A 14,156-nucleotide genomic window follows, 5' to 3' on the forward strand; every position below is an offset into this window, starting at 1 on the left:
AAGTGATGGAAGAATCATCCTGGGCCAGGTGCAATGGTTCATGCTCGTAAACCCAACACTCTGGGAGGCCAAGGCAGGAGGAATGCTTGAGCCCAGGAATTCCAGACCAGCCTGGGCAACATAGTGAAACCCCATCTCTACAAAAAAGTTTAAAAATTAGCTGAGTGTGGTGGCACATCTGTAGTCCCAGCTACTCAGGAGGCTGAAGTGGGAGGATTGCTTAAGCCTAGAAGGTCGAGACTGCAGTGAGCCATGATTGTGCCACTGCACCCCAGCCTGGGTGACAGAGCGAGACCCTGTTTCAAAAATAAAAATAAAAAACTTAGCTGGGCATTGCAGTGTGTACCTGTAGCCTCAGCTACTTGGAAGGATGAGGTGGGAGGATTGCTTGAGCCCAGGAGGTCAAGACTGCAGTGAGCTGTGATCACACCACTGCACTCCAGCCTGAACAACAAAGCAAAACCCTGACTCAAAAAAAACAAAAAACAAAAAAAAGGAGCTCAGAGATAGCCCGGCCCCTTGTCCAACCCCCAGGACACATTTGTTCAGCTCAAGGCTGTGTGGTCTTTGCCTGGACCCTGCCTGCCACTGGGGCTCTTTCTCCCAACAGGAGCAAGAGAACCTGATGGATGCAGAGGAGCGCCTGACACAGATGATGAAGACCAAGATGGATCTGGAGAGCCAGATCTCAGACATGCAGGAGCGGCTGGAGGAGGAAGAGGGCACAGCGGCCTCGCTGAGTGCTGCCAAGCGCAAGCTGGAGGGGGAGCTGAGTGACCTGAAGCGGGACCTGGAGGGCCTGGAAACCACACTGGCCAAGACAGAGAAGGAGAAGCAGGTGAGGAGAGGCCAGGGCCCTGCCACGCTTTTCTCAGGCCACCGTCAGGGGCCATACCTGAAGCCCCTATGGTGGCTACGCCCAGTGCCCTGACCACTGACCATATGCGGCGTTTTTTTGGTTTTTTTGTTTTTTTGAGCTTTTTTGTTTGTTTTGAGACAGAGTCTCGCTCTCACTCTGTCACCCAGGCTGGAGTGCAATGGTGCGATCTTGGCTCACTGCAACCTCCCCCTCCCGGGTTCCAGTGATTCTCATACCTCCGCCTCCTAAGTAGCTGGAACTACAGGTGTGGCGCCACCATGCCCAACTATTTTTGTATTTTTAGTGGAGACAGGGTTTTGCCATGTTGGCCAGACTCATCTTGAACACCTGACCTCAGGTGATCTGCCCGCCTTGGCCTCCCAAAGTGCTGGGATTACAGGCATGAGCCACCATACCCAGCCCACATGGAGCTATTGTCACATCCATTAATTTACAACTTAAAATGCAATTCCTCGGTTGCACAAGCCACATTACAGGTGCTCAGCAGCCATGTGCGGTAAGTGTCACTGCATGGGACAGCAAAGGCAGAGAACATGACCGTTACTACAGACAGGTCTGCTGGGCAGGGCAGCTGACTAAGGGGACTGAGAGGTGTTCCCATCACTTTGAAGTGTCTACCTTCAGCTGTTGAATTTCTGCCCAAACAAGCAGTTGCTGCCCCTCTGAGCAGCTCCCTGGGGGAAGCCCTGGCTCCTGATGCCATCTGGCCGGCCCCTGGGCCCAAGGGCCCTACCTGCTATTGCAGGTAGGTGGGGTTCTCCAGCAGGGTAAGCGGGGGCTCTGCCTAAACTTGAGCTTCTCCTGCTCTGCTGCACACACAAACCACCAGGGATACTGTCAGGTGCAGACTCTGGCGGGCCCAGCGGAGTCCGAGAGTCTGTATTTCTAGCATGCTCCTAGGGGATGCCACTGCTGACATCCGGGGACCATGCTTTGAGAAGCCAAGGTTCTTGCTGCTCCCCTTCACCCCCACGGTTCTGACTTGGTTGGTCTGAGACATGCCCTGGGCACTGGCATTTCTGAAGCTCCCAGGAGACTCAAGAGTACACCCAAGCTGAGGATTCCCTCCAGCTTTAAGGCTCTACCTCTCTCCCTGCCCTGGTTTCTAGGCCCTGGATCACAAGGTCCGTACCCTGACCGGGGACCTCTCGCTCCGTGAAGACTCCATCACCAAGCTCCAGAAGGAGAAGAGGGCCCTGGAGGAGCTGTACCAGGTAGGTTTCCCTTGCGTCTTCCTCGGCCCAGCAGCTGGAGCTTGGCACAGTGTGCTTTCCATTGGACATTGGAGCCCCGAGTTCAAATCCTGGCCCTGCTGCCCCCTCAGCTTGGAGCCTTAGGAAAGTTAAGGAATTCTTCGTATATCTCGGTTTCAAGAGTGACATGGGTGTGGCCCCCTTTTACTGCCTTCCTTCCAAGTTTGTTATAAGTGGGGTGACAATATAATTTGTCTTCCAAACTAGGACAGTTTTGAGAGCAAGAGGGGGAGCTATTAACAATTATGAATCAACTAGGCATGGCAGCTCACATCTTTAATCCCAGCACTTTGGGAGGCTGAGGCAGGAGGATCCCCTCAGTTTAGGAGTTTGAGACCAGCCCGGGCAACATGGCAAAACTTCCATCTCTACAAAAAATTACAAAAATTAGCCAGGTCTGGTGGCACGCACCTGTAGTCCCAGCTATTCAGGAGGCTGAGGCAGGAGGATAACTTGAGCCCAGGAGTTGCAGGTTGCAGTGAGCCAAGATTGCGCCATTTCTCTCCAGCCTGGGTGACAGCGAGACTCTGTCTCAAAACAAACAAACAACAAAACAATTATGAGTTAGGTTGGGCCCATGCACACCGGAGAAAGTATGCTCACCGGAGTGGTAGGGATGGAGTGGGGTGTATGGAAGTGACCTGTGAGCTCGAAAGCCCCAGCAAAGCCTAAGACACTGTGGCAACAACAGGTCATGAGCTCTTGAGGCCATGGGGAGACCCACCGACTTTCCCAGGGCCACTGTCACAGGCTCAGGCTCCTGAATGCAGAGCCAGCTCTGACCGGCCACCAGTGCTGACCTCCAGAGAAACAGGAGCAAAGAACCAGACAGTGGACCCCTCGTCCCTGTGTTTGCTGACACTGTGAATCCACATGTCCCCTGAGTGCCTCTCCCTGCTGCCTCAGGAACTGCCGCCCTTGCCCTGTGATTTTCAAGCATGTCAGACCCAGAGCCTCCTTTCATAACAAACACAGTCGATGAGTGTTATTCACACTGGTTATGTTTTTGTTGTTCTGAGACTGAGGCTCGCTCTGCCACCCAGGCTGGAGTTCAGTGGTGTGGTCTCGGCTCACTGCAACCTCTGCCTCCCAGGTTCAAGTGATTCCCCTGCCTCAGCCTCCCGAGTAGCTGGGATTACAGGCACGCGCCACCATGCCCAGCTAATTTTTTGTATTTTTAGTAGAGATGGGGGTTTCACCATATCGGCCGGGCTGGTCTTGAACTCCTGACCTCAAATGATCCTCCCACCTGAGCCTCCCAAAGTGCTAGGATTACAGGCGTGAGCCACCGCGCCCGGCCTCACAGCGGTTATGTTCTGTAAAGTTGCCATAAACACTGAATTAACCAATAATAATTCAATACTGAATTAGCAAATATGAACCACTGCTCCTGGGGAAAATACAGGGTTAGACTCTTACAAGCCTTTGGTCATAATACTTTTTTTTTTTTTTTTGAGACACGGTCTCACTCTGTCACCAAGGCTGGAGTGCAGTGGTACAATCACAGCTCACTGTAGCCTTGACTTCCCAGGCTCAGGCGATCCTCCCACCTCAGCCTCCTGAGTAACTGGGATTATAGGCACGTACCACTGCACCCCGCAAATTTTTGTTTCTTCGTTTTTGAGACAGAGCCTCACACTGTCACCCGAGCTGGAGTGCAGTGGCGCCATTTTGGCTCATTGCAACCTCGGCCTCCCAGGTTCAAGCGATTCTCCTGCCTCAGCCTCCCGAGTAGCTGGGATTACAGGTGCATGCCACAATGCCTGGCTAATTTTTTTGTGTTTTTAGTAGAGACGGGCTTTCACTATGTTGGCCAAGCTGGTCTCAAACTCCTGACCTCGTGATCCACCTGCCTCAGTCTCCCAAAGTGCTGGGATTATAGGTGTGAGCCACCATGCCCAGCCAATTTTTATATTTCGTGTAGGGTTTCATCATGTTGCCCAGGCTGGTCTTGAATTCCTGGGCTCAAGTCATCCTCCCGCCTCGGCCTCCCAAAGTGCTGGGATTGCAGGCATGAGCCACCGCATGCCCCACCAACATTTTCATCAATCTATCAATACATAATTCATGCAACTATGGTCAATACATTACTTTGTTATGTATGTCTTATTTAAATTGTTGATTCGTTCACACTGAACTTAGGGCCAGCAGCACTATACCTTGCATCTGAATGAAGCTTCTCTCACACACATCACAGCCCTCTTGCACTTAGGGACACTCAACAGCCCTTCAGCACTGTGCTTGGGGGTCATTTTAAGCAGCAAAACCCCCCATAAAAAAAAAAAAGTAAAAAAAGCCATGGCATTAAATACAGCATAAAAATGACATTTGTTTACAGTATGAGGCTGAAACAAAAAGGTACTTTGTTCAACCTCAGCAGAGAATGTGCGCATCAAAGTTTCTCCCCACCCCACATGCATGTTTGCAAATAACCATGAGAAGGTGTTGCGAGTAGTGATTTTGGATTGCAAATATGTTTTGGGGAGTGGGTAAATGGACAAATAGAGAATCTACAAATAGGCCGGGCACTGTGGCCCATGCCTGTAATCTCAGCACTTTGGGAAGCTGAGGCGGGCAGATCACCTGAGGTCAGGAGTTTGAGACCAGCCTGGCCAACATGGTGAAACCCTGTCTCTACTAAAAATACAAAAATTAGCCAGGTGTGGTGGCACACAGCTGTAGTCCCAGCTACTCAGGAGGCTGAGGTATGAGAATTGCTTGAACCCAGGAGGTAGAGGTTGCAGTGGGCCACGCCACTGCACTCCAGCCTGGGCAACAGAGTGAGACCCTGTCTCAAAATAAATAAATAAATAAAAATAAAATAAAATGTAGTACAGGCCAGTGCAGGCCGTGGATCATCCCTGTAATCTTAGCATGAGGATTACAGGAGGATCACTGAGCCAGGAGGATCACTTGAGCCTAGGAGTTTGAGACCAGCCTGGGAAACATAGCAAGACCTTGTCTCTACAAAAAATTTAAAAATTAGCCAGGTGTGCTGGCGTGCGCCTCTAGTCCCAGCTACTTGGGAGGCTGAGGCAGAAGGATTGCTTGAGCCCAGGAGTTCAAGACCAGCCTGGGCAACACAGCAAGACCCTGTTTCTACAAAAACTAGAAAAAAAAATTAGCCAGGAGGCTGAGGCAAGAGGGTTGCTTGAGCCCAAGAGGTGGAGGCTGCAGTTAGCTATGATCGTACCACCGTACTCCAGTCTGAGTGATGGAGTGAGATCCTATCTCAAAAAAACAAAAATTGTAGTGCATATGAAATGAAAAAGAACATTGAGTTACATGTAAAAGGGTGCTAGGCTCTAGGTTTAGAAGAGTAGAAATGGTTGTTTTACTGACATGAGTGCCTGGGTGTGACATCAGGAATGTGTTCTAGAGAATTCTTCTTCATGGTACCAGATGGTCCAGAGCAAAATGGGATGTCCAGCATCGCTGGAGTCATCCACTAAATGTCAGAGGGGCCTCCAATCACTGTGACAACCAAAAACACCCCACCTATTTCCCATATGCCCCCTGGGGAACCAGAGATAGGGTCCCACTGTTGCTCAGGCTGAAATGCAGTGGTGCCATCATAGCTCACTGCAGCCCCAACCTGCTGGGCTCGTGATCGTCCTGCCTCAGTCTCCTGAGTAGCTGGCACTACAGACGTGTGCCACCACACCTGGCTAATTTTTGCATTTTTTGTAGAGACAGGGTCTGACTCTGTCACCCAGGCTGGAGTGCAGTAGTATGATCATAGTTCACTGCAGCCTCAACTTTCCTGGTTCAAGCAATTGACCTCCCTGATGGGTGGCTCTGGTCCATCTGCTCGGGCCTCACCCACACCCAGGAGCAGGTGCTCAGTACCTACTCACTAAAGTCAACTGAACTCCCCAAAGCCTGGGAGCTGCACGGCTCAGAAGTGATGACTGAGGATCAGGACTGTTCAGCTGCTCCCACTGGGCCTCATGGCACTCACGTGTGTATCTGTCCTTCTAGAAAACCCTGGATGACCTACAGGCTGAGGAGGACAAGGTGAACCACCTGACCAAGAATAACAGCAAGCTGAGCACACAGATCCACGAGGTAATACCCGTTGCCATGGCCGCCTTTACAACTCCAAGGCCAGATCCCTCTGGGGGCACGGGGTCCGAAGATAAGTTTTGAGAACTGGACCAACACATCCCCCAGGGCGTGAGGGCCCTTCTGATGCCACAGCTAAAGGATCGGACCCAGTCTGGTTCCTTCTTGCCTTCTGACCTCAGTCTCTCCTCGTCTACCTTCTCTTGCTGTTCTTGTCTCCGTAGCTGGAGGATAACTGGGAGCAGGAAAAGAAAATCCGGGCGGAGGTGGAAAAGGCTCGTCGCAAAGCTGAGAGTGACCTGAAGATGACCATCGACAACCTCAATGAGATGGAGCGTTCCAAGTTGGATCTCGAGGAGGTGGTGAAAAAGTATGTCTTGTTCATTCGTTCTGTCCGTCACAATTGTAGCAATAGATGGAGTTGCCTGGAGGGCGCCAGGAGCCAGTCACTGTACGGAGGGCCTCACATACATTCATGCATGTCCCAAGCACCTGCCAGGCATGGAAGATATGCAGAGAGGTAGGGGCTGCCCTGTCCACAGGCAACACTCAACGTCACACAATACCTGGTGGGCACTGGAGAGGAGGCGAGCACCACTATCCCAGGGAACACTGAGGACTCAGCAAGGCAGGGAGGCATCATAAAAGCCTGTGACCAGGTCGGGTACGGTGGCTCATGCCTGTAAGCGCAGCACTTTGGGAGGCCAAGGCGGGAGGATGGCTTTGAGGCCAGGAGCTCAAGACCAGGCTGGGCAATGTAGCAAGACCCTGTCTCTACAAAAAATACAAAAATTAACTGGGCACGATTGAGCCAGCCTGTGGTCCCAGCTACTAGAGAGGCTGAGGTGGGAGGATCATATAAGCCCAGGAGGTCAAGGCTGCAGTGAGCCATGATCATACCACTGCACTGCATTCTGGGTGACAGAGCAACACCCTGTCTCAAAAAAAAAGTGTCACATTAGTAAATGTGTGAATGAATGAATGAATGATGAAATGCTTGAGGAGCTCATTCAGGGGTCTAATTGTTCTGTAGCGTGAGACCTTCTGGGCTGTCACCACAGAAGGCCAGAAGGGGCTGGGAAGTGCGTGCGTTTCGGCAGGTTCAAGGCCTCCTCTGGCAGCCCAGGCGCCATTCCCTCACCAGCTCGCTGGTCTGCCCTCAGAGCCTTTCCTCAGGAGACCAACCCTTCCCTTGCAGGAGGGATTTGGAAATAAACTCTGTCAACTCGAAATATGAGGATGAGCAGTCTCTGAATTCCACGCTGCAGAGGAAACTGAAGGAGCACCAGGTATGTCTAGGACCAAGAAGCATGAGCTCTCTGTCAGAAATGCACTTCTCTGAACCCTTTGTTCGCATCAGCTACTTGGTGGCTGAGGTTTCCTGAGAAGCGAGAGTGCCATAGAGTCCTTGGAGATCGACCCATGTTCCCCTCACTAGGGGTGAAATCCAAAGTCCCTACCATGGTTATGAGGCCCTCCAACTGCTCCCCGCCTGACCTCATTACCGAGTGTTTCCCTCCACTCTATCCAGCCATGCTGGCTCCTGGCTGGGTGTCACACATGCCAGGCCCCCTCCTGCCTGCCCCGGGGCCTTTGTGCGTGCTCTCTGGGATCTGCCTCTCTCTGCTTTTGACAGTGGCTCTCATATTCTCACATCCCTATTTTCCGTCCTAAAAGGCTAAGGGGCTAACTTACTAACTTTGCCTGGGAGAGATGAATCCCCTCCCTTCTCTGTCTGCTAGGCCCGAATTGAAGAGCTGGAGGAAGAATTAGAAGCTGAGAGGGCCATGAGAGCCAAGGTAAATGAAATATGTTTCCCCTTCTTGAGTCAAAAGACGTAACGGCAGCCATACATCCAACCATGGATAGAAACCTCCTCTAAGAAAACCAGTAGAGAAGGCAGGTGTCCAGTTAAAAAGTCTAGTTGCTTCTTGAGCACCTGCTGTGTGCCAGGGACTGAACTGCACATTCACATTAATCATTACGTGAAAGGCAGATGCTTTGTGTGGCTTGAGTCCAGAGGAGAAGAGGCTGGTTCTACCCGGGAGAGATGGGGGAGGGAACACTTGACCTCAAAGATGGAATTCAACAGGTAGACGCAGGGAGGAAGGGCTGGGCAAAGGGAGTAAAATAGCACCTACCTTCATTGGGATGAAAGTGTAAACAGAGAAAGCACCTGTTCGCAAGAACAGAGCATGGAGGGAGGCTTGAGGGTGGGGATCCTACACGGCATGAGCCCAGAAAGCTGGTGGGAGACAAATCACAGTGTACCTAATCCCAAATTCAGCCAAATTGGACAGGTGGTGGGTAGGACGGGCACTAATGCCCACCCAGTGTGGGGAAGACAGTGTCCTTCACTGATGACAGGCAGGGCACAAGGCCCCCAGGCACAGAATCCTGGCTTCTCAAAGGTGAAGCAGTCATCATGTTCTTTACTGGAGAAAAAGGAGCTCTGGGTGATTATCATTGGTATCATTAAATCTCATCCCATGGCCAGGCACAGTGGCTCATGCCTGTAATCCAGATACCTTGGGCGATCAAGACAGGAGGATCAGTTGAGACCAGGAGACCAGCCTGAGCAACATGGTGAAAACCCATCTCAACAAAAACTTTAAAAATTAGCTGGGTGTGATGACACGTGTCTGTAGTCGCAGATACTCGGGAGGCGAGGTTAGGGGACTGTTTGAGCAAGGCAGGTGAAGGTTGCAGTGAGTCAAGATGGTGCTGCTGCACTCCAGCCTGGGCCACAGAGGAAGGCTCTATCTCAAAACAAAAATTTTCATCCCAGGTGGAGAAACAACGCAGTGACCTGTCCCGGGATCTCGAAGACCTCAGTGACAGGCTGGAGGAAGCGGGTGGAGCCACATCGGCTCAGGTACCCATCCCAGGGGGCCCAGAAACCCCCAGCCCTGCCCACACGTAGGGAGAAAAAATGCCGGACTATAAGCAGTTTGATCAAGACCAGTTCATTCTTGCTAGGTTCCTGAGACAGACTTGAGGAGAAACCAATTAATAATTTAAAAATGAGGCCTGGAGCAGTGGCTCACGCCTGTAATCCCAACACCTGGGGAGGCAAAGGCAGAAGGCTCACTTGAGCCCAGGGGTTTCTGACCAGCCTGGGCAACACAGCAAAAGCCCATCTCTCAAAAAGAAAAAAAAAAAAGGAGCTGGGCATGGTGGCACATTCCTGTAGTTCCAGATACTCAAGAGGCTAAAGAAGGAGGATCACTTGAGCCCAGGGAGGTTGAGGCTGTAGTGAGCCATGATGGCACCACTGCATTCCAGCCTGGGTGACAGAGCAAGACCCTGTCTCTTGAAAACAAACAGAAAGAGTTTGCTACTCACAGTTCCCAAGAAGCCAGGGCACAGCAGGCCACGCAGGGCCAGAGAGAGGCACTGAGGCTGGTTAGGAGGCAGATGGCCAGGGAGAAATGTAGGCACAGGCCTTTACTCTGGCTCCCATGGGAAGGAACAGGTGAAACAGGGTGAACAGGCTCCTGACTGGCCAGTCTGGACAGTCTCAGTGGACTGTGGAGCTGATCCTAGTTGTCGGTACCTGGACCTGGAGTGATTAGGGCAGGAATATAGTGAGTAGAAATCCGAGAGCCCAGCCAGGTGCGGTGGCTCACGCCTGTACTCCCAACACTTTGGGAGGCTGAGCCAGGTGGATCACCTGAGGTCAGGAGTTCGAGACCAGCCTGGTCAACATGGTGAAACCCCATCTCTACTAAAAACACAAAAAATTAGCTGGGCATGGTGACAGGCACCTGTAATCCCAGCTACCTGGGAGGCTGAGGCAGGAGAATCACTTGAACCCAGGAGGCGGAGGTTGCAGCAAGCCGAGATCATGCCACTGCACTACAGCCTGGGCAACAAGAGTGAAACTGCTTCTCAAAAAAAAAAAAAAAAAAAAAAAAAGGACATCAGTCGTTAGCTTAGGGCCCACCCTAATCCAGTATGACATCTTAACTAGCTCCCTCTGCAAAGACGCTATTTCCAAATCAGGTCCCATTCACAGGTACCCACGGTTAGGACTTGAGTATATCTTTTTGGAGGGTACAATTTAACACACAACACTCCCTAAACAATTCCTGTGGGCAACCCCCGCCCCCCAAAGGCTAAGCATTGGCATTTCAAGCAGGACTTCTTTTAGCGAGGTGCGGGAAAATCAGGGAACCACCGAGCAGCTGGGCGGTGTCCACCCCAAAAAGGCTGGCACTGGCCATTTCTGCTAAGCCGCTCCTCTTCTACCCCAGATCGAGCAGAACCGCAAGCGGGAGGCTGAGCTGCTGAAGCTGCGGCGGGAGCTGGAAGAGGCCGCCCTGCAGAGTGAGGCGACGGCCTCCACACTGCGCAAGAAGCACATGGACTCCATGGCCGAGCTGACAGAGCGTGTGGAGAGCCTGCAGAGGGTCAAGTCCAAGTTGGAGAAGGATAAACAGGTCATGAAGGCCGAGATTGACGACCTCAGTGCCAGTGTGGAGACGATACAGAAGTCCAAGGTGAATAACCTAACTGTGGGCCGGGCACAGTGGCTCACTCCTGTAATCCCAGCACTTTGGGAGGCTGAGGCAGGAGGATCGCTTTTGAGAGGCCAGGAGTTGGGGACCAACCTGGACAACATAGCCAGACCTCATCTCTTCAAAAAACAAAATTACCCAGGGATGGGAGCATGTGCCTATAGTCCTAGCTACTCAGGAGGCTGAGGCAGGAGGATTGCTTGAGCCCAGGAGGTTGAGACTGCAGTGAAATGAATATCATTGCGCCACTGCACTCCAGCCTGGGCAACAGAGCGAGACCCTGTCTCTAAAATAAAATAAAATAAAATAAAATAAAATAAAATAAAATACAATAAAATAACCTGCCGGTCACAATGGCTTACGCCTGTAATCCCAGCACTTTGGGAGACTGAGGCAAGCGGATTTCCTGAGGTCAGGAGTTCGAGACCAGCCTGGCCAACATGCTGAAACCCTGTCTCTACTAAAAATACAAAAATTGCTTAAACCTGGGAGGCAGAGGTTGCAGTGAGCCGAGATTGTGCCACTGCACTCCAGCCCGGGCGACAGTGCGAGACTCTGTCTCAAAAAATAAAAATAAAAAATAAAAAATAACAATAACCTGTGCTTCAATTTCTTCATCTATAACATGAAGACAATTGTCATAATCCCCACCTTAGAGTGCTATTGTGAGGGCTGCAATAGTTTCTGGCACATAAGAAATGCTCAGTAGGCCAGGCACAGTGGCTAATGCCTGTAATCCCAGCACTTTGAGAGGCTAAGGCAGGCAGATCACTTGAGCCCAGTTCAAGACCAGCCTGGGCAACGCAGTGAAACCTTGTCTCTACAAAAAATAAAAATAATTAGCTAGGTATGGTGGCATGCACCTGTGGTCCCAGTTACTCAGGAGGCTGTGGTGAGAGGATGGCTTGAGCCCAGGATGTCGAGGCTACAGTAAGCTATGATTGCATCTACGCACTCCAGCCTGGGTGATAGAGTGATACCCTGTCTCAAAAAAAAAAAAAGAAAAGAAAAGAAAAGGCAATGGTGAGCCATTTGGGGTTTCTGAGACAGGGGCATTCTAGAAGGACTAGGCAGGTAGCCTGGGAGGCACACAGGAGGAACAGGGCAAAAATCAATGGGGAAGTAGGGAGGGCTTGGCCTCCCCCACCCGCAACTTCCCCACTGAGTTCATCCTTCCTGAGCAGATGAATGCCGAGGCCCACGTCAGAAAGCTGGAAGACAGCTTATCAGAAGCCAATGCGAAGGTGGCAGAGCTAGAGCGAAACCAGGCAGAAATCAATGCCATCAGGACCCACCTCCAAGGTGAGCCCTCTCCGCCCTGAAGCTTGCTAAGGAGCAGTGCATGGAAAGGAACTGGGATACTCAAGGAAACAGAGCTTTCTTGGCCTTGGAAGATTCCCATCCAAACCCCTCGTGATGAGACGAGGAGATTTTATTCCATCTGCTGAATATTCCAAGTAACATCTTTACAATGCAAAACAGGGAACACAATTCAATGCATTTTCGTATCCGTTCTCTCACCTTCCCGGTGAGATCAGCAGGAGAGGCATTCATGCTGACAAAATACAATTTTCAAACATTTTTAAACATGACCCACATACCAATAGAAAGCGAACATGTGTCAAGGGTTTATTTAACTCCTTAATGAGCGAACCAGAAAAAATGGTAAAACTGCCTTCAAAGAGCATTTGAAAGGCAGAGATTTCAGCTGGGAAAAGAAATGCTAAAATAACTTTGCTGAGTTAGATGCAGAACTGGTTAATATCCTATCGGACAATAATACTGTAACCTCAGGTTTAGTTTAGGGTTTGTTTTCCCCCCTGCCGGAAGAAACACACCTTTGTCATAGAAATGCATCTTTGCATCTCTGTAACAAAAATAATTGGCAATTTATCAATGTATAAGTCGATTTCTAACTTCGCAGAAGCTGTGCTCTAATAACACAGGGGTAAACAGTAAGTCAAACAAAGGCACATTTCCGTAGAGAACTAAATAGTCTGCAGGTGGGCCTGTTAGTGCTCCGGTGTAACATCAAGAGAACTTGCAGGTACCCTTTCGCCTTATTTCTCACGTTTGGAATTCTTTGACAATATCCTGGCTGGGTGCGGTGGCTCACACTTGTAATTCCAGCACTTTGGGAGGCCAAAGCGGGAGGATTACTTGAGGCCAGGAGTTTGAGAACAGCCTGGGCAACATAGCAAGAACCCTATATCTACAAAACAATTTTTTTAAATAGCTGGGTGTGGTGGCGCACACTGGTGGTCCCAGCTACTTGGGAGGCTGAGGCAGGAGGATCGCTTGAGCCCAGGAGTTCAAGGTTGCGATGAGCTATGATTGTGCCACTGCACTCCAGCCTGGGCAACAGAGCAGAACTCTACTTCAAAAAAAAAAAAAAAAAAAAAAATCAATATCAGGCTGTGCGCAGTGGCTCGTGCCTGTAATCCCAGCGCTTTCGGAGGCCGAGGTGGGCAGATCACTTGAGGTCAGGAGTTCGAGATCAGCCTGGCCAATGTGGTGAAACCAGGTCTCTACTAAAAATACAAAAAAAAATTAGCTGGGCGTGGTGGTACATGCTTGTAATCCCAGTTACTTGGGATGCTGAGGTAGGAGAATCACTTGAACTCGGAAGGCAGAGGTGGCAGTGAGCCGAGAGCACGCCACTGCACTCCAGCCTGGGTGACAAGAGTGAAACTCAGTCTCACAAAAAAAAAAAAAAAAAAAAAAAAAGGCTGGGCGCAGTGGCTCACACCTGTAATCCCAGCACTTTGGGAGGCCGAGGTGGGCAGATCACGAGGTCAGGAGATCGAAACCATCCTAGCTAACACGGTGAAACCCCGTCTCTACTAAAAAAAAAAAAATACAAAAAATTAGCCAGGTGTGGTGGTAGGCGTATGTAGTCCCAGTGACTCAGGAGGCTGAGGCAGGAGAATGGTGTGAACCCAGGAGGCAGAGCTTGCAGTGAGCCGAGATCACGCCACTGCGCTCCAGCATGGGTGACAGAGCGAGACTCCGTCTCAAAAAAAAAAAAAAAAATCAATATCCCCACTTGATGGATAAGAAAAGTGAAGCTCAGTAAGCTCAGTGACTTACAGGGTAGAACTGGAAATCCTTGCTTTTTCTCTCGGGCTCATGAACTTCTTCCTGGCCTCTGGCTCCAGTGATCATCCCACAATTGACAGGAGTGTAGGTTCTGGAATGGTGACAAATACGTTTTACAAAGGAAATAGTCTCTGTCCCACTGTTTCTCCAAACTCCTCCACTGCATCTCCTGACATGTAGGAGATGGGGGTTTCATTATGTGAGGCCCCTAAGTCCATGCAGGTTACCTGGATCTTGGTAACCCTTGAGCACTTGTCTTTCTCCTGGGCTCACTTAATTTGGAGGCTAGAGTGGTGATCCACCATGCTCCCCATTCCAGTTCCATTGGCCAAGTCACCA

At 50.6% G+C, this 14,156-nt stretch overlaps 1 protein-coding gene across 1 annotated transcript in view; it reads left to right on the forward strand.

Moving 5' to 3' along the window:
* The window catches only part of MYH16 (myosin heavy chain 16), a 74,214-nt gene that overhangs the window by 40,348 nt on the left and 19,710 nt on the right, over positions 1 to 14,156 (forward strand). The window contains exons 22-30 of the mRNA NM_001431098.1: positions 611 to 838; positions 1,990 to 2,094; positions 6,115 to 6,201; positions 6,423 to 6,568; positions 7,397 to 7,487; positions 7,941 to 7,997; positions 8,987 to 9,073; positions 10,455 to 10,700; positions 11,903 to 12,020. Coding sequence (NP_001418027.1) covers positions 611 to 838; positions 1,990 to 2,094; positions 6,115 to 6,201; positions 6,423 to 6,568; positions 7,397 to 7,487; positions 7,941 to 7,997; positions 8,987 to 9,073; positions 10,455 to 10,700; positions 11,903 to 12,020 — 1,165 coding nt within the window. The remainder of the gene's footprint in view (positions 1 to 610; positions 839 to 1,989; positions 2,095 to 6,114; positions 6,202 to 6,422; positions 6,569 to 7,396; positions 7,488 to 7,940; positions 7,998 to 8,986; positions 9,074 to 10,454; positions 10,701 to 11,902; positions 12,021 to 14,156) is intronic.

Source organism: Macaca fascicularis, chromosome 3 (assembly GCF_037993035.2).
Source record: "Macaca fascicularis isolate 582-1 chromosome 3, T2T-MFA8v1.1".
NCBI lineage: Eukaryota > Metazoa > Chordata > Mammalia > Primates > Cercopithecidae > Macaca > Macaca fascicularis.